Below are 24499 nucleotides of genomic sequence, written 5' to 3'. Positions count from 1 at the left end.
ACTTACAGTGACCCTTCTCAAACTCTTTCAGGACTTCCCTGGTGGTCCAGTGGGTAAGAACCCACCTGCCAATGCGGGCAACACCAGTTTGATCCCTGCTCTGGGAACATTCCACATGCCACAGGGCAACTGAGCCTGGCGTCCCAGCTATGAAGCCTGCACGCCCTAGAGCCTCTGCAACAAGAGACACCAACGCAATCAGAGCCTGTGAAGCGCAGTTAGTGAAGCCCAAGCGCAACAACCAAGACCCAGCACAGCCGACAGTAAATCAATTAACTGGTTTAAAGAACTCAACTCCTCCAAAAGACTGTAGAGGAGGTAACACTCCCAAAGTCCTTCTATGAGCCACCGAGACCCTGATACCAAAACCAGACAAAGACACTACTAAAAAGGAAAATTACAGGCCAGTATCTTTGATGAATATAGATGCAAAAATTTGAACAAAGTATTAGCAAACCATATCCAACAACAGATAAAAAAAAATCATATACCATGATCGAGTTGGATTCATCCTAGGGTCACAAGGATGGTTCAACAACGCCAATCAATCAGTGTGGTATACCGCATCAACAAAAGGAAAGACAAAAGTCACACGACCATCTCCATAGATACGGAAAAAGCATTTGATAAAATTCAACATTCATTCACGATAAAAATTTCCACCAAAGCGGGTCTAGAGGAAACATATATCAACATAATAAAAGTCATTTATGACAAACCCACAGCCAACACGATACTCAGTGATGAAAATCTGCAAGCCTTCCCACTAAATTATGTAACAAGACAATGATGCCCACTCTTACCACTTTTATTCAACATAGTACTGGAAGTCTTAGACATAAAAATCAGACAAGAAAAAGAAATAAAAGGCATCCAAATTGGAAGGTGGAAGGACAGAGGTAAAATTCTCATTACATGCAGAAGACATGATATTCTGCATACAGAAAACCCTAAAGGTGGTGCCAGTGGGAAAGAATTCAGCTACCAATGCAGGAGACACAAGAGATGTGGGTTTGATCCCTGGGTTGGGAAGATCCCTTGGAGTAGGAAATGGCAACCCACTCCAGTATTCCTGCCTGGAAAATCCTATGGACAGAGGAACCTGAAGGCCCACAGTCCATAGGGTTGCAAAGGGTCAGGCATGACTAAGCACACATGCACACAAAGATTCCACAGAAAAACTATCAGAACTGAAAAGTGAACTCAGGAAGGCAGCAGGATGTAAGATTAACATACAGAAATCTGTCACATTTCTTTACACTAACAATGAAATATCAGGAAGTTAGAGAAAAAAAAACAATCCGTTTTAAAATCATGTTAAAAAAAATACCTAGGAATAAACCTGATCAAGGAGGTGAAAGATACACACTGCAAAGAAAAAAATATTGAGACAGGAAACTGAAGATGCTTTAAAGAAATGGAAAGATACCCCATGCTCTTGGACTGGAAGAATTAATATAGTTAAAATGGCCATACTATCCAAAGCAATCTATAGATTTAATGGGATCCCTATCAAATTACCCATGACGTCTTTCACAGAAGTAGAAAAAATAATCCTAAAATTTATATGGAACCATTAAAGACCCAGAACTGCCACAACAATCCTGAGGGAAAAGAACAAAGCTAGAGGCATAACCCTCCCAGATTTCAGACAATACTACAAAGTCACAGTCATCAAAACAGTGTGGTATTGGCACAAAAACAGACAGATTTACGGACCAGAATAGAGGTCCCAGAAGTAAACTCTCACACCTACAATCGATTAATCTTCAACAAAGGAGGCAAGAAGATACAATCACAAAAAGGTAGTCTCTTCAGCAAGCGGTGTTCAAAAGTGAGAGAGCCACATGTAACTAAATGATGTGAGAACATACCCTCTTAGCATACACAAAAAGAAATTCAAAAATGGCTTAAAGACTTAAATTCATGACATCAGAAAACTCCTAGAAGAGAACAGAGGCAAAACATTCTCTGACATAAACCGTACCAATGTTTTCTTGGTCAGTCTCCCAAAGCAATAGAAATAAAAACAAAAATAAACAAATGGGACCCAATAAAATTTTTAAGCTTTTACACAGCAAAGGAATCCATAAACAAAACAAAAAGACAAACTACAGAATGGGAGAAAATGTTTGCAAATGATGTGACCAACAAGGGCTTAATTTCCAAAATATACAAACAGTTCACACAGCTCAGTATCAACACAAATAAACAACCCAACCAAAAAATGGGGAGAGAAGACCTAAACAGACATCTCTCCAAAGAAGACCTACAGATGGCCAACAGTCACAAAAAACATGCTCAACATCGCTAATAATTAGGGAAATGGAAATCAAAACTACAATGAGTTGATCACCTCATTCTGGTCAGAGGTGATATCATATCACCTTAGTCTGGTCAGAATGGCAATCACCAAAAAGTCTACAAATAATAAATGCTGGAGAGGGTGTGGAGAAAAGGGAACCCTCCTCCACTGCTGGTGGGAATGCAAACTGGTGCAGCCATGATGCTGAACACGATGGCAGTTTCTTAACAAACTAAAACCAGAACTAGAATACGACCCATCAATTCCACCCCTGCTCATACATCCAGAAGAGATGAAAACTCTAGTTCGAAAAGACACGCATACCCCAGTGTTCAGAGCAGTACTATTTATAATAACCAAGACATGGAAGCAATCCAGGTGTCCATCGATAGATGAATGGATAAAGACGATGTCACACACACACACACACAGAGGAATATTAACCACAAAAAGAATGAAATACTACCATTCACAGCAACAAGGACGGACCCAGAGATTTTCACACCAAGTGAAGCAAGTCAGACAAAGACAAATATACTGTGATATCACTTTTATGTGGAATCTTAAAAAAAATGATACAAAGGAACTTATTTACAAAATAGAAAAAAACTCACAGACAACAAACTTTTGGTTGCCAAAGGGTAAAAGCAGAGCAGGGATAAATTTGAAATTTGAGATCAATAGATATACATGACTATACAGAAATATATATTTATTTCTATACAGAAATATATATTGTTTTATACTACATACATTTTATATTATGCATAGTATTTTATACTATATAGATACATATTTTATACTATATATATTCTGCTAAGTTGCTTCAGTCGTGTCTGACTCTTTGTGACCCCATGAACTATAGCCCACCAGGCTCCTCTGTCCAGCGGATTCTCCAGGCAAGAATACTGGAGTGAGTTGCCACGCCCTCCTCCAGGGGATCTTCTCAACCCAGGGATTGGACCCAGGTCTCCCTCATTGCAGGCAGATTCCATCTGACACCAGGGTCAGACTACCAGACACCAGGGTTGCCTATAATATACTAATATTACTACATATAAAATAAATAACAAAGACCTAGTGTATAGCACAGGGAACTACATTCAATATCTTATTAAAAAATGAGGTTACACTTATCACGAATCTAAGTGTGTAGCTTGATATATGTGGCAGTGTATATATTTTATGAATTTTAAGTACTTGTACTTATGTGTATATATATGTGCGTGTACACATAAACACATACCTCACACATCTTAGGTGTCCAGCGTGATGAATTTTTGCAAATAAATGCACCAGGTAAGCACCACCCCGATCAGACAGTGCATTTCCTGCTCCATCCATTCCCTGTCCCCAAGACAGCCCCTCAGCCTAACTTCCAGCACCGCAGACTCGTTCTGCCTGATCCTGAGCTCCGTGTATGTGGGCTCACACGGGAAGCCCCCGCCTGGTGTGTGGCCTCTCTCTCATTACTAAGGCCCAGTTATCCACGTCGCTTCCTTTGTCTCCTTCTGGCTATACAGTATCCTGTTCTTGGAACAGTCCACGACCTACCCACCCAGAATCCACATTTGCAACGAGCAGCCAGCTGAGGCTGCTTCACTCTACTGTCTGGCCGGCTGTGGTCAGCGGGGGCCAAACGGGCTGGCAGGAGAAGGGATGTCAGCCCTGCTGTGACTGCTGAGTGGTTCCCGGGCCACCAGAGACACAGACGCCTGTGCTGGCTGCTGGGGTGAGCAGCCTCCGGCCTCTCGGCTGCACCCCGAGCTGGAAAAGCCCTGCGCCCCCACGCGTCCCCCGCGGGACCTTTCCGGGCCTCCAGACCGGACTCCGTGGGTGGCGGGCCACGGTGGGGGCGGTGCAGGCGCCTCTATTGCTCAACTGGGGTTTTTCTACCGTGCCCTCGCTGTGTGGCCGGCTTTCTGTGGTGCCCTTTTATAATAAACCCAGGAGTCTCTAAGTAATCTCAGTCTCGCGGGCCTGCCGTCACTTAGGTCACCAAACCCCACAGGCAACAGGTGTACTCGTGAAATGGCTGCCTGTAATAACGAAAACCCGGAAACCACCTAAATGCCCGCAGTCACGTTAAGTAAGTTATAGCCCAGAAAGAGGCGGCTCTTGAACCAAACAAGGCTAGGATGCATGAATGGACAACATGAAAATCTAAGATATGCTAGTTAAGTTTGGAGAAAAAAAATGAAAGACAGCAAAACGATAGCGGTTAACACTGAACTGTTAGGGTGAAATTCTCCAGAACTTCTACTTTCTACAGCTTTTTCATTTGACTTTTTGTTGTTGTTTTACAATGGAGACATTTTCTTCCTATAATCAGAAAAGCAAAAGCAAAAGTCACCCATCCTTCTCACTCCCATACATCCAAGTTCTATAAAAACAGTACTTTTTGCTGCCTTAGTGAGGCTTATGAAAGTGCTCTGGTGAATTCCCTGCAGGGCCAGCAACATCTGCCTGGGTTTTCTTACAGCACAATACCCTTTTTAGCCCTGAGGCAAGAGAGGCCATATGATCCAGTGAGCCCAGAATTTTCTATTGCCCCCAACCCCCTCTTCAATCCTGTAGCCCTGAGGTCAGCTGGGTCACCAGAGAACAGCCACTTGGGGGAACACTGGGTTTAAGGATAAAACCAGCTTTAACTGGAAACTTCCACCTGCCAGACCCCACGGTAGGCTGCGCACACCCGCTCTCACACTTATCCTCAAGCCACTCCAATCTGCAGGTACTCGGATTGTCTCCACTTCAGAGAGGCAGAAACTGCTGCTTGGCGAGTCATCGCCCTGGAACAGGCGTGGGGCATATGTTGGCAGTATCAGGCCTGGGACTTGCTTGGCTCTCAGTCCATGACTTGGATTACGGAGCTGGGCCTTCCCCTCTCGGAGTTTTCAGAAACTGCCCACAATTCACATCCAGCGTAACCAAAGCTGTTAACAGGGGAACTACTCAGGGAGAGTGAGTCAAATCGTATTTGCCAATTCACATACAGGGGGAAGCCTCAGGAGTCTCCTGGGACAGCAGTGCCATCTAGTGGCCACTTCCTGGGACAGCAGCACCATCACAGGCCGTGTCCCAGGACAGCAGCGCCACCTAGTGGCCATCAGCCAGAAGCTCTTTCCTCCCCTGCCTCCTCTCTCTCTCCTCAGGGGAAATGCCGCCACCCTCTTTCACTGGAAGCTTTTCTCAATCCTGTCTTGGGGGCCAAGAGCTTGCCTGTGACACAGGCATCCCACCACTTGTCTTCTCTTCCCTGCTTCCAGCAGGCAGGCCCTGAGGCTTGGTGCGGTTATCTTGGAATAAAAAAGCTTTTGATCAAGCACGGAGGATTAGGAGCTAGATCAGGGTTTTACACCCTGGGCACTGTTGACATTTTGGGCTTACTACTTCTTTATTGCGGGGGGCTGTCCTGCATGTTGTAGGATTTTAACAGCATCACTGACCTCTACCCAGAGGCCAGCAGCACAGCCCCCCAAGAATGTCTCCAGACACTGACAGATGTTCATTGGGAGCACAGTCACCCCCAGTTGATGCCCACTGAGTTAGTTTGCCTGTGCTGAAACCCTTTCTGGATTCCGGCCTTGCTGGAGCTGTGACCTGGGCCAGTGAGTCAAACTCTCTGAGTATTAAACGAGGGCACTGACAGCACCTGCCTCGTAGGGTGGCTGTTTCAGATGACGAGCCCAGGGCTCAGCAAGGGCAGGGGAGAGGCTCTGAGCCACACCCTCGCCAGTGCGGCAGTGGAGCTGAAGCAGGCAGGTCAGGGGCCAAAGCCACACCCTTGGCCACATTCTTCCCCATCCTGCTGCTTCCAATGCTTATTCTGTTGGCTGTTTACTTGTGACCCAAGCTCTTTAATAACAGGTTATAAAGAAGACATGCAAATACCCCCAGAACCACCCAGCAGAGGGGAGCCCTCTCTTAGCCCTGCACAGCACCCTACCATGCAGTGATTAAAAATGGCACTAGGGACTGAACTGTGTGCCCCCAAAACTCATGTGCTGAAATCCTAACCCCCAAAGGGACTGTATCTGGAGACAGAGGCTTTCAGGAGGTAATTAAAGGTCACATGAGGTCAGAGGATGGGGCTCTGATCCAAGACTAGTGTCTTTACAAGAAAAGGAAGAGACATCAGAATCCTCTCTCCACGTGCACAGAGGAGAGAACAGGTGGGACATAAAGAGAGTGAGGCCCTGTGCGAACCAGGAAGACAGGCCTCCCCAGAAGCCAGCCCCGGCGCTGCCGTGATCGTGGACTGCCAGCCGCAGGCACTGTGAGAAAATGCAATTCTGTCGTCTAAGCTGCCCAGCCTGGAGCATGCCCTCTGGCAGCCCAAGCACACCAAGACACACGGTGAGCACAGACGTTCACAAAGCAACAGGAAAACCATGGCACACGACGCGCAGCGACACCCAGCGGTGTCAAGGCCAGGGTCAGGACCGTCCTTACAGAGTGAGGTCTCGTGACTGATGTTCTCAAAGAGGATGTTCAGGGTCTGCAGCAGCTGAACGCACACGTAGCGGCCTGACTTCTGCCGCAGGATGTTCAAGAAGAAAACGAACATGTTCTTCTCCAGGAAGAAGCTGGGGAGAGAAGCGGACAGTGTCAGTGGTCTTGTGGAAATGCACAGCATCCTCTGGTTGCACACCCAGCACACGTGTGTGCAACACCACAAAGGCATCTGCGGAGCAGCCCGGTCACACCACTCGTGTGGGCTTGGCTTCCGAGACACCCAGTTCCCACGATGCCGTCTTCCATTCAGAGAAATGCAAACTTTCAGACTCTTCCTGGAAGGTGGGAACAGTGCTGATTCTGGGAAGCGGAGAACTTCCAGATTTCGGGCAGAGGGGTAAAGGTCTTTCCCAACTAAATGATGACACAGTGATCTATCTATGCTTCTAAAGCCTGCAAGCAGCTGTTTCCCATCCATAGTTTACAAGCTTAGTTTTCCCCACTCAGTCTCCTTCCTCAGCTTTCATAGCTCTAAGTGCTCACCAGCAACCTGGGAACAAGAGTAATTACCCACAAAGGGGCACGAGGATGCTGAATAGCCAAAGAGTTTGGGTGGTTTCTCAGCTGGCAAGTCGGTCATTTCCACATCTAGGGAACGAGAACTGCAAGGAAAGAGAAAGTGCTGATGTGGTCACAGGACACCAGCCAGTCCCCAGGCCTTTCTGCTCCTGCACAGAATATTTGTCTGCATGCAGGCTGGGGGCGCTGACTTTGGGGGGCACACAATGGCTCTTTTAGTCTTGAAATGGAGATCCCCTAATGCGTTTCTTTGAAGAAAGAAAATGTTTTATGTTCTCCGTATTCAAGCTAAGGGGCTTCCCTGGTGCCTCACTGGTAAAGAATCTTCTTGCCAATGCAGGAGACGCAGGTTCGATCCCTGGGTCAGGAAGATCCCCTGGAGAAAGGAATGGCTACCCATTCTAGTATGCCTGCCTGGAAAATCCCACGGACAGATGCTCCTGGTGGGCTACAATCCATGGGGTTACAAAGAGTCAGGCCTGACTTAATGACTAAACAACAACAATTCAAGCTGAGACCAGGTCACCTTTTATCTAGGATGCTCAGGATAAGTCCTATCTCGTGGGTCTGCTGGTACCTCAGTCTTGGGGCCTCTCTCTTCCCACTGCTGTCAGCTCCCTGCTGGCAGGACCATGGCCTGGCACTGGCTCCGGCCTGCAGACCTCTGTCTGAATGGGCAAATGAATCAATATATCTGACCTTAGAAGGACCCCTAAATTCTTTCCCAAGGGAGTCTGTGTGCCAACAAGTGCCATCCACAATGACCCTCCAGAATACTTCTATCATTTGACGAGTCCTGTCTTCCTTTGCTTCAGGCTGCATAAAGCAGTGACTGCTAAGCGTCGCCCAATAAGTTCACTGCAGCCCAATGACCAGCTTGGAAACCTGTCAACATGCCTGTACCTAGACCTTGTCCAGGGGTAGATTCCATATGTCTAGTGTGAAATTTGGGTGCCTGGATTTTTACAACCCGCTAGAGGCGTGAGGGGATCCTTGGGAAAGTGGCTAATTCTAGGGCTGGGGCAGGGAACATGCCAGATGAGCATGGGGTACCACAAGGGACCAGGAAGTAAGGAAGTGCTCCAAAATCCAAAAGGACAGGGGTGTGTCACAGGGACACAGGAAGCGACCTGAAAGAGCTCCCAATGCTCAAACCCGGAACAACGCCAGAACAAAATAAATCACAGAGCACCGGATTATCATCCAGAGTACAAAATAAACACCCATGAGCCCAACCTTGCAGATACTGTTTTTTTACAAATTGAAACCTTGTGTTGAGCAAGTGTGTTGGTGCCATTTTCCCAACAGCATTATTTTTTAATCGAGGTATGTATGCTGATTTTGCAGACACAAGGCTACTGCACCCTTGACAGACTACAGAATAGTATGACCACAACGTATATGCACTGGGACTACCAAAAAAGTCACAAGACTCACTTTACCTCACTATTCACCTTATTGAGGCGGCTGGAACCAAAACTGCAAAGTCTTCAACAGATGTATATAAATGAATGACTGGATGGATTAATAAATGAGAAGAGGAGACAAATCTTCTATGCAGAAGAATTTCAAATATTGTCTGTAGATTCGCCCTCCTTCAAGAAGGTGGAGCTTAATTCCCACACCCCCAGGAAGCTGGACTTAGTGACTCACTTTTGGAGACCAGTGTAGGGGAAGAGGAAAGAGTAACCTTGGGGTAGAAAACCCTGGCAGATAGCAGCTGCACCAAGCGATCAGGCTGACCCATCAGGGATCATGTGGCTGTCAGGAACAATGACATTCCAGGAGGGGAAGGGCACTTCCCCAGGAAGCGCTCGTCCCCCAAACTTCCAGGCTAATCAGGAGAGAAACAGCAAAGAAACCCAGACTGAGGGACACTCTGTAAGACAGCTGGCCAGTCCTTCTCAAGACGATCCAGGTCATAAAATACAAGAGAAAACTAAACAATTGCCACAGACCACAGGACACCGGGGAGACGTAACAGCTAAATGCATTGTGGCACCTGGACTGGGATCCCAGAGCAGAAAGAGGATGCTAATGGAAAAACTGGTAGATTCCAAATCAAGTCTGGAGTTGACGTAATAGTGGTGTTTTGACAAATGATGTTAACAGGGGAACAGGGTGAGGGGTAAATGGAAACCTTCTGTGTAATCTAAAATCTAAAATTATCCAGAAACTTTAAAATGGATTCAAAACAAATTCTCCTGGGGACTCTGCAGGGCAGTGATTTAAGAATAACTGGGCCTCTGAGAGCTCAGCAGTTTCTCTAAGATGACAAGTGGACTAAAAAAATCCATTCTAATAAAGGTGACTCTCTGTTCGTTTCCAAGGCAAACCATTCAATATCACAGTAGTTCAAGTCTATGCCCCAATCACAACTGCTGAAGAAGCTGAACAGTTCTATGAGGACCTACAAGACCTTCAAGAACTACCACCAGAGAAAGATGTCCTTTTCATCATAGGGGACTGGAATGCAAAAGCAAGAAGTCAAGAGACACCTTGCAAGTTTGGCCTTGGAGTACAAAATGAAGCAGGGCAAAGGCTAACAGAGTTTTGTCAACAGAACACCCTGGTCACAGAAAACACACTCTTTCAACAAAACAAGAGACGACTCTACACATGGACATCACCAGATGGTCAATACTGAAATCAGATTAATTATATTCTTTGCAGTGGAAGATGGAGAAACTCTATACAGTCAGCAAAAACAAGACCTGGAGCTGACTGTCGTACAGATCATGAACTCCTTATTGCCAATACAGATTATGAACTACTTATTAAAGAAAGTAAGGAAAACCACTAGACCATTCAGGTATGACCTAAATTAAATTCCTTACAATTATACAGTGGAAGTGACAAACAGACTCAAAGGATTAGTCTGATAAGAGTGCCTGAAGAACTATGGACAGAGATTTGTAACACTGTACAGGTGGCGATCAAAAAACCATTCCCGAGAAAAAGAAATCCAAAAAGGCAAAATGGTTGTCTGAGGAGGCCTTACAAATAGTTGTGAAAAGAAGAGAAGTGAAAGGCAAAGGAAAAAAGGAAGATATACTCATTTGAATGCAGAGTTCCAAAGAATAGCAAGGAGAGAAAAGAAAGCCTTCCTAAGTGATCAATGCAAAGAAATAGAAGGAAACAATAGAATGGGAAAGACTAGAGATCTCTTCAAGAAAATTAGAGATACCAAGAGAACATTTCATGCAAAGCTGAGCACAATAAAGGACAGAATATGGACCTAACAGAAGTAGAAGATATTAAGAACAGGTGGCAACAATACACAGAAGAACTATACAAAAAAGATCTTAATAACCAGATAACCATGATGGTTATCACTCACCTAGAGCCAGACATCCTAGAGTGCAAAGTGAAATGGGTTAGGAAGCATCACTACGAACAAAGCTACTGGAGGTGATGGAATTCCAGCTGAGCTATTTGAAATCCTAAAAGATGATGCTATGGAAGTGTTGCACTTACTATGCCAGCAAATTTGAAAAACTCAGCAATGGCCACAGGACTGGAAAAGGTCAGTTTTCATTCCAATCCCAAAGAAAGGCAATGTCAAAGAATGTTCAAACTACTGAACAATTGCACTCATCTCATATGCTAGTAAAGTAATGCTTAAAATTCTCCAAGCCAGGCTTCAACAGTACATGAACCAAGAAGTTCTAGATGTTCAAGTTGGATTTAGAAAAGGCAGAGGAACCAGAAATCAAATTGCCAACATCCAATGAATCATAGACAAAGCAAGCGAATTCCAGAAAAACACCTACTTCTGCTTTGCTAAGTCACTTCAGTCACGTCCAACTCTGTGCGACCCCATAGATGGCAGCCCACCAGGCTCCGCCATTCCTGGGATTCTCCAGGCAAGAACACTGGAGTGAGTTGCCATTTTCTTCTCCAATGCATGAAAGTGAAAAGTGAAAGTGAAGTCACTCAGTCATGTCCAACTCTTCGAGATCCCATGGACTGCAGCCTACCAGGCTCCTCTGTCCATGGGATTTCCCAGGCAAGAGTACCAGTATGGGGTGCCATTGCCTTCTCCAACTTCTGCTTTACTGACTACACAAGCCTTTGACTGAGTGGATCACAACAAACTGGAAAATTCTTAAACAGATGGGAATACTAGACTACTTTACCTGCTTCCTGAGAAATCTGCATGCAGGTCAAGAAGCAACAGTTAGAACTGGTCATGGAATAATAGACTGGTTCAAAATTGGGAAAGGGGTACATCAAGGCTGTATATTGTCATCCTGCTTATTTAACTTATATGCAGAATACACCATGCACATCAATACCCTCTGATATGCAGATGACACCACCCTTATGGCAGGAAGCGAAGAGAAACTGAAGAGCCTCTTGACGAAAGTGAAAGAGGAGAGTGACAAAGCTGGCTTAAAACTCAACATTCAGAAAATGAAGATCATGGCATCCAGTCCTATCACTTCATGGCAAATAAATGGGGAAACCATGAAAACAGTGAGAAACTTTCTTTTCTTGGGCTCCAAAATCACTGCAGATGGTGACTGGCAGCCATGAAATTAAAAGACGCTTGCTCCTTGGAAGAAAAGGTATAATTAACCTAGACAGCATATTCAAAAGCAGAGACATTACTTTGCTGACAAAGGTCCGTCTAGTCAAGACTGTGGTTTTTCCAGTAGTCATATATGGATGTGAGAGTTGGACCATAAAGAAAGCTGAGCGCTGAAGAATTGATGCTTTTGAACTGTGGTGTTGGAGAAGACTCTTGAGAGTCCCTTGGACTGCAAGGAGATCCAACCAGTCCACCCTAAAGGAGATCAGTCCTGAATATTCATTGGAAGGACTGATGCTGAGGCTGAAACTCCAATACTCTGGCCTCCTGATGTGAAGAACTGACTCACTAGAAAAGACCCTGATGCTGGGAAAGATTGAAGGTGGGAGGAGAAGCGGATGACAGTGGATGAGATGGTTGGACGGCATCACTGACTCAATGGATATGAGTTTGAGCAAGCTCCAGGAGTTGGTGATGGACAGAGGAGCCTGGCGTGCTGCAGTCCATGAGGTCGCAAAGAGTCGGACACGACTGAGCACTGCACTGAACTGAGTAAAGATGACACGGTTTCTAATCTTTAGCCCAAGCGTCTCTCTCATTTCCATAAACAGATACCAAGCAACCAACAAACAGTAAAATCCCCACAGATCCTGAAAGGCAACTCATCCTGCTTACAAGCAACACCTGTTTATTACTCAGGTTTTCCTTAGGGAACCCAAGCAGTGTCACAGGTCTGTATTTCACACAATTTGCATTTTCCACAAGTAGCTCCATCTGATGAAAAGCTCACTGATGAAAACACAGAACTAGCCAGAAAATCAGAATATCTACTAAGGAAGCCGGGTTGGAAAGGGAATACCTGTATTTGTTTTAAGTGGTTTCACTGAGTGGCCTCCATAGCTACAATTGAGATTAGTTTATATAAAAATAAAGTCTGTGTTTGGAGGCTGTCACAACCCCAGTCCTCCTGCACTCAGACGTTGGGACAGGTCTGCTGGGGAAAGCAGTGCATGGGTTTGCCTTTGCTTCTTAATTATCCAGGAGGGGCACCTTCTAAATGATCATTTGCTAATATTTCTCGAGTGCCTACTCTGTACCAGGCACGGGGCAAGGAACTTGCTCTCACTAAACAATGAGGAAACTGAGGCAGGCCTAAGACTGTTCACCAAGGAAGTGTGAGAGTGAGGAGAAACTCCTCCACGGACTTTGGGTGTGAGCCACTGCTTCTTCACTTAGCAGCTGCGTGACCTTGAGCATAGACATCTGTGGGGGTGGGGATGAAGGTGGGGACGGCAGCAGGTCCTCCACCTTGGGGGAGTCGGGAGACTTCCTCACAGGAGGATCGCCTCATCAGGAGCTCAGCACTGTGACCAGCCGCCAGTAAGCACAATTGCCGCGAACCCTTAGCGTCCCCCACCCCCACCCTCACCCCAGGGAAGGGTCTTTTCAGTTCACTTGGAATTTAACACCCAAGACATTTCCTCTTTCCTTTGGGGGAGACAATCAGACATTACTTGGAAAATTATCCATGACATTTTCAGATTTCTCCAGGGACACTCATTTCCATAACTTGCCCGTTTTCAGCAGGCATTTCTACAGTGTTTCAAGGACATTTGAGAGAGAGAAAGAGAAAACGGTGCAGGACCAAAGTGGCGTCAAACCCTGACGTCATCGGGAATGACTCATGGCTCGCATTTAGCAAAACATGCAAAGGGAGAAGAAGGATCAAAAAACAAAAGAACAGACACCCTTACTCAAATACAGAGCTGTCATTCTGATCCCCCCAGATCAGGATCTCGGTGATGGATCGGATGGTCTCCACCAGCAGGTTCCTGTTCTGTTCTGTGACGGTGGTATTTTTGGTCAACACGTGGTACAGATACCTGAGAGGAAGGAAAGAAAAGAGAACTACAGGTGACCAGCTGAAACGGAAGCCAGGCCCAGGGACCACGAGCGACGTGTTAGGGACGATTTGGCTGGGTGTTTTTCAGACTCGGTGGTTAGCACAATTCCCATTCAGAGGAGACATAACTCACCACTCGAGAAAAAAGGCAGACGACACTTCGAACTGTTACATAACCAGCGACTTACCAACCCGAACCGAGGCAAGACTGCCAGGCTTTTGAAGACAGGCGTGCTCATGCCCCAGTGTGGGCAAGAGAACGGCCTCGACAGTGCGACAAAGCGGGGACGGAGCCCACCGGAGACTCAAGTGCAGGGGCACAGAGGGAAGGCCAGGCGGCGGCCTTCTTCACACTCTCGGGTGATTCTGAGGCCGCTGGAACCAATGGAGATGCACAGCTCAGCAACAAACGCCTAAGAGCCGCTGTCTGGCTGCTGCAGAGATGAGACCTGGAGTCACAGGTCAGGGAGGATGGGGCCCAGAGCCAGGCACAAGTCACAAGCCACCATGATCGCCCTTGGAATGCCCTAGTCCTCTTGCGCAGGACTGATGGCTCAGATGAAGTGGGTGGCCTGCAGTTCAAGGGCAGTGATCTTACCCGCTGTGTGCAGCTGGAAATGGAGTGGGTTCGAGGGGCGATGATGAGGTTCCTCATCCACCTGCACATGCAGAGACCAGAGGCCCGGCCTCATCCTGACGGACAAGAGAATTGCAGAGGCCATTCCTGAGCAGCGCGGGGACCAGCACCCTGGCTGACACCCTGGGAGCGCTGCCTGGCTCAGCTTTTAAGAGAGTGTGTCCTGGGTCTGCAGACTGAGGCTAGCTCAGCTTGCCAAGGTCCTAACCAACCAGCAAACTCTTACGCATATGTCAAAACCCAGCTCAGTCACCTCTCGGTGAAGCCCTCTTCAAGAACCTCCCTCCCGCTCTCCTGCCCCAGTGGATTTGATTGCTCCCTCCTCTCTGGCACTTCTGTACCAGATTTGCTGCTGCACAGACCACTCTGATTTGCAGTGATCTGCCTCCTTCACAAGACCTGAGTTCCTTGAGGTCAGGAACATCATCTTACTGACCCTGTTGACCCCAAAAGACTCCAGAATGTCTGATACACTGTAGGTGCTCAATACATGGGAGTGGGGAATGGGAGTGGGGGGGCCATTTTCACAGATAAAAGGTAGATCAGAGTATACAAGACAAAATATAGTCAAGGAGTTAAACACAGCAAGTAGTGGCAAAGAGCAGCAGTGAAGAGTTCAAACCTCTGGCCCCAACAGAGAGACCTGGGCTTGATTCCTGGCCCTGTCGCCTGCTGCGCATGGCCTTCAATGAGGCATTTCACTTCTCTGGGGCCCGGGGTCTACAGCAGTCAAGGCCTCCTTGCTGGATTGTTCCAGAGATTCTGTGATGACGTGCTGAAAAAGCCAAGCCCTGCGCCTGGCACACAGAAAGGAGGCAGGGCTACCGACTACTGCCATTACCACCCTGTGGTTGTTCTGGGGAGCGCCGCTGTCAAAACCATTATTTAAACTCTGCAAGGAATATTCCACGAAAACGGGAAGGACAGGCAGGCTGGATCCACACAGTCATGAAAAGAAGACTTCACGGCAGGAGTTCTAAGAAGGTCCAGAGAAACCGGAGCAGGAAGTGGGGAGTCTGGTATGAGCTGGGTGACAACAAGCAAGCGACTTATTGTGTGTATCTCAGTTATCTCACCTGTGAAATGGGAGCAGCAGCAGCACGTGAATCCTTTAGTACCTATTACCGTGTCTTAGGAACAACCAAGTTAAAAGGTAGATAACCAACCTGGCAGTTCCCATGCATGACAGGAATGCTAGCTATTACTGTTGTTATCATTGCCTTCACCAAATAATCCCTGAAAGAAATTCTAGTAACTATGAGGAGGCCCTTATAGACAAACCCAGGGTGAGGGTGGGGTGTTAAGTTCTCAAAAGAGGATTCTCGGCACTCCCACGCATGGCTGCATGGCCTGCATGCCTGGCCCTGTGTGCAGGCGGGCCTTCCTGTGACCCTCATACTCCCAGTAACCTGGGGACCCACAGCTTGGTAGCAACGCACAGGCCAGGAAGGGACCTGAGGGGCACTCAGCAGCTCATCCACAGCCTCTGAGGGCTCCTGCCCACCCCCCACCTGCGCAGAGCTTGCGGCTCTCTGCCTTTCTCAGTGGCGCCATCTGCTGGCAAGTGTTGATGCAGCACCAGGGTCTCGTGACCAGGACTGAAGGTGGGTATCTTTTCACATGTTCAGAGCCCTCTAAATACCCTCCTTTGAGGTGCCTGTGCGAGTTTTTTGCCCACTTTTTACTAGGTAGAGAACCTTTTTTCTTCTTAATTTTATGGAGTTTATGCATTCTGAATACAAAACCCTTACTGGATACATGAAAGTGAAGTCAAGTGAAGTCGCTCAGTCGTGTCGGACTCTTTGTAACCCCATGGACTGTAGCCCGCCAGGCTCCTCTTCCATGGGATTCTCCAGGCAAGAACACTGGAGTGGGTTGCCACGTCCTTCTCCAGGGATCTTCCGGACCCAGGGATCGAACCTGGGTCTCCCGCATTGCAGGCAGACGCTTTACCCTCTGAGCCTCCAGGGAAGGCCCTACTGGATATATACCTATGGCAAATGTTTTCTCTAAATGCAGCTTGCCTTTTCACTCTCTTTACAGTGGTCTTTTGATGAGCCAAAGTTCCAAATTTTAATGTGGTCCAATTTATCAATCATTCCCTTGGATAGTGCTTTTTGTATCAACCTGAAGAAATCCTTACCTACCCCAAGGTCATGAAGAAATACTGTTTTTTTCTTTTAAAAAGGTATTGTTTTATCTTTCACATTCTGACTCAGAGCACACCTGAAACTCACTTTTCTGTATAGCCTAAGATATCAGCCAAAATTCATTTTTCCCATACGACAATCTAGTTGATTCGGCATCATATACTGGAAACGTTCTCATTTCTCCAAAGGACACCAATGTCAACTTTGTCGTTAATCAGGGGGACCACATGTGGGACTCTTTCTGGATGCTCTAGTTCTGCTGATCTGTTTGTTTACATTTGTGCCAACACCATGCTATCTGGTCACTGAAGCCTTATAATAAATCTTGCAATGTGATGTCTTCCAACGTCTTCCCTTTTTTTCCCCCATTATTATATTGGCTATTCTTGCCCCTTTCAATTTCCATATACATTTTAAAATCACTTTCTCAATTTCCACAAAAAAATATCTGCTAAGATTTCCTTTAAGACTGCCCTAAATCTCTAGCTAAATATGGAGAGAACTGACATCTTTTTGAAAGTGTAACATGATGACATTTACATTTCCTTCAAGGTTTGCTGGATGGGGGCTTGCGCATCTTTTGTTAGATTTATTCCTAGGTGTTTGATGGGCTTTTTGATGCCGCTGTAAATGGGAATGCTTTAAAATATTCATTTTCTAAATGTTTGTTGTTGGTGGATGCAAACACCCACCAGATCTCAAGCTCTAAATTTCCACTGCCACTGGTTCATTCTTTTGCCACCACAATGCCCAAGCACACTGTTTCAGGCCACATTTTAGGGAGAACCCCTCGATATATGTTTGCTTAAATGTGGTGAAGGGAAAAAAGAAAGCTGAATGGATGAAAGATTAATATTTTAATGTTGCATCTAATGCCAGAGCTTTGGAAGATCAAATAATTCAACTACCTCAGAGACACTAATACAATATTAATATAATAACTTTCTGGTTTTAAACATAACACCATTTTAGAAAGATTGGAAACTTCAACAACAAAAAAGAGATGACCACCACTGGAGTTGCAGTGTATCTCCTTGGGTCTTCTTCTTTGCTACGGAATCTACACTCTTGAGCTCGTGTGCGTGTGTGCTGAGCCTCTTCGCTCGTGTCCGACTCTTTGCGACCCTATGCACTATATAGCCCCTGCCAGGCTCCTCTGTCCATGAGATACTTGAGCTCATGCTGGATGTCTGCTACCATGCCCATCTTCCTTCCTGCCTCCGACCAAAATAAAAACGTCTCTGTCACTGGTAACTGTCCACAAGCATCAGTAGTGGCTACATAGCACACCACTGAAAGGACACACAGCAGCCACTCTCATGCTGAGCCTCAGAAATGAACCACAGCGTCATGACATCACCACATCTCCACCTGCAAGGCTGCTGTTCTGTGTTGACCAGTTTCTAAGGACAGAGTGGCAGACTGTTCTCTTACAATGATAACAACTGTTACGACAACAACAGTTTCTCTCAGACTCTGTGTGTGTCCATTTTAACCACCATCATCAAAAAGACAGTCACAGCCTCCTATTGCCAGGTCTCCATTCCGAGGGCCTCAGATGAGCTCACTCATAAACCCGCACAACAATCCTTCCGGGCTGATGCCCTGGGGCCCAGGATCCACCCGGAGTCCTGACACAGGGCCAGGGCGCCCAGGCCGTGACCCCACGCTTATAACCATCGTAACGCAGAAGATGCAAACGACTCAAAAGCTTTTATTAGTCAAGCACGTCCATGAAGTGGTGAACGCCTAGCACCCAAGACGCACACAACAAACCAAAAAGGCATGGCCACATGCATCTGATCTTAAGGTAAGTCCTTATCATGGACCCTTACGCCGCTTCTCTGGAAAACAGCCAGCATTATCATGTCTCCAGCGGACATTCTGCAGAAATGTAGAATCTCAATTTCAAACTTTCGCACAGGAGCCAAGTCTACTCTGAGAGACAAGCTGGAGTTGGAAATGCCTGGAGACAGAAACACAGCAGCCTGTTACCAGCGTGCACGCCACACGCCGGGCTCGTCCCCAAGGACTCTGACAGGAGACAGATCCCTCCTCCACGGACCCTGCCTCCTCAAGAGACTCACTTATTCTCCAAGTTACACCATCACAGTGAACAGTAATTATATCCACATCAGGGGCAGACATACTAAGCTGAAGCTCATACAAGTTTTATGACTTGTATCATGCACTGCAAGGAAATCAGACCAGTTGATCCTAAAGGAAATCAACCTTGAATATTCAATGGAAGGACTGATGCTGAAGTTGAAGCTCCAATACTTTGGCCACCTGGTTTGAAAAGCCAACTCATTGGAAAAGACCCTGATGCTGGGAAAGACTGAAGGCAAAAGGAGAAGGGGGTGACAGAGGATGAGATGGCTAGACAGCATCACCAACTCAATGGACATGAATTTGAGCAAACTCCAGGAGAAAGAGGAGCACAGAGGATCTCGGCATGCTGCAGTCCATGGGGTGACAAAGAGTCAGACGTGACTTAGCAACTGAACAAGCACCATGCACTTACGTGTCAGTTACCGTGAGAGGAAGGACAGGGCCTGGGCGGGGCTAGGAATCTACTTCCCCAAAACACACCCCAGCCCCCAGAAAACAATGTCTGGGGTCAGGGGACATGGAGCCTGGGGCTGTTTGGCCTCCTCAGCACCAGGGCAGACACTTCCCAGAGGGTCCCATTCTGTGTCCTGAAAACCTCCACTTGGTCAGCATCCAGCCCTCTGGCCAGCAGGACAAGAAGCAGCTCCAGGCAGGGTGGACGCAGGCTAGAAGATTAGGAGAAGGTGTCACAGGCGGTGCCTCTCCCAGTGAATCACCTCTGAAAGATGTCAAACTGGGCCAGCGAGTGAGGCCGGGTCTGAGATGCCGGGGAGCATTTCAGCCCTAGAAAAAGTCACAGCTCCAGCCCAGGCCCTGTGCCCAAACAGGCAAGAGCAAACTGTTGTTAAGAAAAGGCAGGCCACAGAGTAATGGAGATAAAAGCAAAAATAAACAAACGGGACCTAATTAAACTTAAAAGCTTTTGCACAACAAAGGATACTATAAGCAAGGCAAAAAGACAGCCTTCAGAATGGGAGAAAATAATAGCAAATGAAGCAACTGGCAAAGAATTAATCTCAAAAATATAGAAGCAGCTCATGCAACTCAATACCAGAAAAATAAACAACCCAAAAAAACAGGCCAAAGAACTAAACAGACATTTCTCCAAAGAAGACATACAGATAGCTAACACACACATGAAAAGATGCTCAACATCACTCATTATCAGAGAAATGCAAATCAAAACCACAATGAGGTGCCATCTCAGGCTAGTCAGAATGGCTGCTATCAAAAAGTCTACAAACAATAAATGCTGGAGAGGGTGTGGAGAAAAGGAAACACTCTTACGCTGTTGGTGAGAATGCAAACTAGTACAGCCACTATGGAGAACAGTGTGCAGATTCCCTAAAAAACTGGAAATAGAACTGCCATCAGTTCAGTTCAGTCACTCAGTTGTGTCCAACTCTTTGCGACCCAGTGGACTGTAGCCCGCCAGGCTCCTCTGTCCATGGGATTCTCCAGGCAAGAATACTGGAGTGGGTTGCCATTTCCTTCTCCAGGGGATCTTCCCAACCCAGGGATCGAACCCAGGTCTCCTTCATTGCAGGCAGATGCTTTATCCTCTGAGCCACCAGGGAAGGCCACCAATGTATGGTAAAACCACCACAATACTGTAAAGTAATTAGCCTCCAATTAAAATTAATTAATTAATTAATTTTTTTAAAAAAAAACAAGAAAAGGCAGGCCAGCACTTGCCTCTTTTGTATGTCCTATGACAAACCCCTGTTGATCTTTTACTGTGTGCCAGGCCCTATGCTGGCATCCGATAATTCCCTGGGGAACAAGCCGCCCGGGTCTCTGTCCTCATGAGGCTCACAGTCAAATCTGGGAGAAACAAACACACACAATTCAAGATCATTTCAGACCGTGAAAGGATATGCCTGAGGAACCCCAGCCAGCCGTGCTGGGGATCTGACTCACAGCTGAGATCTGAGATCCAGCCTGAAGCGCCCAGAGCACCTCAGCTGGTCGAACCTTTGGCGATGAGAAGCTCACACGATGTTGTGTTGAGTGGGACAGCGGAGGAGAGAGCAGGAGAAGTCAGAGAGGGCGGGAACGTCTTGTCGGCTGAAGTTGCCAGAGCGATTTTTATGGAAGAATTAGTGAGATCTGTGGGGGTTCCTTTTTTCACGGTTGCGCCACGTGGCTCACTGTGAGTGTGATCAGGGAGTGAACCCAGGGCGTGGCAGTACTAGCGCAGAGTCCTACCAACAGACAGGCATCGGAGAGAGCACAGGTGCAGACAGGTGAGGGGTGTGTAAGAGTGAGTGAGAGAAGGGCCGTCAGTGTGAAAAGGCCCGAGAAACATCCCTGGGTTATGGCGGTGCTACCCTCACTGTCAATAGGAGACAGCAGGAGTCCTGAGGGGGCACCCCTCCAGCTCAGCTTCCAAACTCAGGCCAGACCAGAGCACGTGGCTCCCCGCTTGCTCTCAGCCTGGTGTCTGGATTCCTCAGCAGGACCTGGGCTCTGTGGCCTCTCCCGTCCCACAGCTCTGCACTCGGGTCCTCTACCCCCTCTTGCCCTGACTGCTCCCCTCACCTAACAGCCTGCCTCCCCCCTGCAGGCTTCCCAGACGCTGCGTCCTCTGCCTGAGGCGTCCCCCCTTCCAGCCCCCGACTACCTGGAACAACCGCTCATCCTTCACATCTCCACGAAAACTGCTGTCTACCTACCAAGGATGCTCCTGGCTCGCCAGCTGGGGTTAGAGGGTCTCCGTCTACGCTCCCAAGCTGGACAGGTGGGCAGGGAGCCTGGAGCACTTAGAAGGCCTGGAGGAACTTTAGACCTGACACAACGGGTGCCTCAAAGGGTGATACGATGAGTATGATATTCTGAAAAAATGAATCTGGACATAATGTGCCCTGAGCTCTGAAAAAAATCAGCATGATCTTAGGCAAAAGTTGAACATACCAAGAGCAGGTGAACGTCTGCCTTCTGGGGGTCCATTCCTCTTCTTCACTTTTCGGTGCCGAACCATCCCTTTCTCATTCTCTGCCCACTAGCCTGGAAGGAGCTAATGCCACCCTGACTCCAGGGAAGGGCATAGTAGAGCACCCCATGCCCCCGCCACAGTGACTGACTCACGGACAGGCACGAGACCCCAGGTCGGTGCAATGATACTCACTTCCAGACTCCTGCCGGCAGCATTAAGAAAAGAAGGTTGCTTTTTCGCAGGGGTTGCTAAGCTGATTGGATGTAATGGAGCATTCTGAGAATGACACCAACCGAGAAGAAAGCAGAGACGAGACGTGGGAAGAAGCATATACTGACAACGTCGTCTGAACACCCAGACTCAGCCACAGCTTTGCTAGGACAGTGTGTCCAGTGGCAAGAGTCAATCAGATCCATCTGGGGCTGAAGGTGATTCCAGCGGGGCTTCCATCACTTGCAACCAAGAATACTCACCCACACCCAAAGGAGATCAGAATTAAGGCAACGACCCAACCCAACAACAAGAAAGTTCCAGCCATTTGTGGACTTGCAGTCCCTAGTGAAGGGGATGCTTCAGTATCGATCAGGCAACTCCATCAGCCAAGGTTCTGCTTGTCCTTGCCATTGGTCTGGATTGCCATTGGTCTGGCTGATAAACCACCCATGATGTGCAGCAAACCACCTCTTACTATTTCAATCTGCCTCAACTAAACCACTAACTCCATTCAGTAGACAAAGACCACAGTACACAGCTTTCCACTAATTACCAGAAGTAAAACCCTACCTTACAAGAAAAATTCATCTCCAGTTTGAAAGCTAGGAATGTTATGAATAATGTGGTTCAGAAAAGGTTTCCAGGTCTCTGTACTGTCTTCTAAATTGTTCTGTACATTTCAAACTTCTCTTAAAAGTAAAGCCTATTTTAAAAAGGGGGCAGGGGAGGGCTTCCCTGGTGGCACAGTGGCTAAGAATCTGCCGGGGAAGATCCCACCTGCCACGGGGCAACTAAGCTCCTGCACCACAGCTACTGAGCCTGGATTCCAGAGCCCTCAAGCCGCAACTACCAAGCCCGTGTGCCACAACTACTGAAGCCTGCGTGCCCTGGAGCCTGAAGCTACTGAGCCGGCACCCCAGAGCCCGTGCTCCAGGAGAAGAGAGGCCGCCGCAATGAGACGCCCGTGCGCCACAACTAGAGAGCAGCCCCCAGTCGCCGCAGCGAGAGAAAAGCCCGTGCAGCGGTGAAGACCCCGCACAGCCAGAAATAAACATTAAAAAAAGGAAGCGTGTTCCCAGACACTTTGTGTGCCCCCTCCCCAAACTGTCCTTAATTCAATTCAATCTCTCCACCCACACTGCCCCAGGTCAGGGCAAGAGTGCATTAGGAACTGCCACCTGTCACTGGTGGAGTGACCGATTCGTACTGGTTGCCGAGGACTTTCCCGGCTTTAGCACAGAAAGCGCCACGTCCTGGGAAACCCCTCAGTCCCAGGCACCCGGGATGGCTCGTCACCCTGTGTATCAGATGAAGCCTTGTTCTGCCTCCAGCCTTGTGTCCCGTAACTGCAGCCCCACCTCCACACTCCAGATACCCCAGGGCCCCCCTCCCATATCCTGCAGCTCCACGTGGGGCTCCTGCTTGTCCCTGACCACTCTGCTCTGGCTGCCTCCCCCAGAGAGCACCCAAGAAGGGTTCCCCCAGAGCCCTGAACCCACAGCAATCCCCGCACTTGTCACACCACAGTCAGTGGCTCTCTGTCTTCCCCACCAGCTTGAGAGCTCCCTCGGGAAATGGGATGTTCTGTGCCTAAGTGCTGTTTATGGCACCGTTTACAGCTGTTTACAGCATTCTTTCCCAGGTCATTTTTGGATCTTCTAAGCCCCCCTCCAATACACAGATTGGCAGGTTCTTCAGGCTATAATATGGATTAAGCTGATCTGCCCGATCCAGGGCAGGCAACTCAGGTTTCCAAAAAGCACCCCACAGGCGCTGTGACCTAAACAATGAACCTGGGCAGTTCCCGGGATACTTCAAAGGAACCTGAATCCCTTTATCATTCCCTGGCTGGCCAGACGGCCAAGATGCCCCATTGGGCAGTGAGACTCAGCCAGGTTGAAAGTCTTCCCAAACTGATTTTTAGGATTTTTACTCAAAAAGACAGCATAATGAGTGCAAACCCTGAAGTCAAATCCTGGCTTTGACGCTTTTCGGCTGTCGTCACCTTGGGTAAGTGACTTAACATCTTCGGACCTTAGTTTCCACTCTAGAAAATGGAAACAATAATACTTCCAACAACTCATAAGACTTGTGAGAACTAAAGGAAATAACACACAGGAAGTCCTTAACAAGCACCTGGCACTGAACATGCATTTAATAATCACCAAAGTAATTTGAAAGGGCTCAAGTTGGGCAGAGTTAGGTGAGAGCCCGCAGGCACCTGGTGCTGGCAGCACGCCCAGCCTCCTTTAGATAACCCGCCACCCCTTCTCAGCCTCACCCACCCAGCCCCTAAATTCCTGAAATCCTTAAGCCTCTCCCTTTCCCGTCCAGCTGCCCTCCCATCTAAGATTCCTGCCTCCCTACACAGCCCTGTCTTTGTCCTAGGCCTCTCTCCTCCCCATGCCCTCTTTCATCCCAACCCCGCAAAACCATTCCTCGCTACGTAATGACTCCTCCTGACTCCCTCTTTGAGACCTACAAATATTTATTAAGTGCCTGCTCTCTGCTAGAAAGGCACAGCTGAGAATTACGGCATCACTTGTGCACGCGTGCTCAGTCGTGTCCGACTCTTTGCGACCCCATGGACTGTAGCCCGCCAGGCTCCTCTGTCCATGGGGATTCCCCAGGCGAGAAGGATTCCCCAACCCACTGAAGTGGGTTGCCATTTCC

General features: G+C 47.7%; 1 protein-coding gene across 16 annotated transcripts in view; it reads right to left on the bottom strand.

Annotated features, from left to right (window-relative positions):
* Nucleotides 1–24499, bottom strand: part of CLEC16A (C-type lectin domain containing 16A) — a 235284-nt gene that overhangs the window by 209197 nt on the left and 1588 nt on the right. For 11 of the 16 annotated variants that reach the window (XM_069569950.1, XM_069569948.1, XM_069569951.1 and 8 more), the window contains exons 2-3: nucleotides 13631–13759; nucleotides 6761–6894 (exon numbers count right to left, since the gene is read on the bottom strand). In XM_069569950.1, coding sequence (XP_069426051.1) covers nucleotides 6761–6894; nucleotides 13631–13759 — 263 coding nt within the window. The remainder of the gene's footprint in view (nucleotides 1–6760; nucleotides 6895–13630; nucleotides 13760–24499) is intronic. The other 5 variants (XM_069569958.1, XM_069569954.1, XM_069569962.1 and 2 more) reach the window with 1 other exon arrangement.

Source organism: Ovis canadensis, chromosome 24 (genome assembly GCF_042477335.2).
Source record: "Ovis canadensis isolate MfBH-ARS-UI-01 breed Bighorn chromosome 24, ARS-UI_OviCan_v2, whole genome shotgun sequence".
Classification (NCBI taxonomy): domain Eukaryota; kingdom Metazoa; phylum Chordata; class Mammalia; order Artiodactyla; family Bovidae; genus Ovis; species Ovis canadensis.
This window is presented reverse-complemented; position numbering and strand designations above follow the sequence as displayed.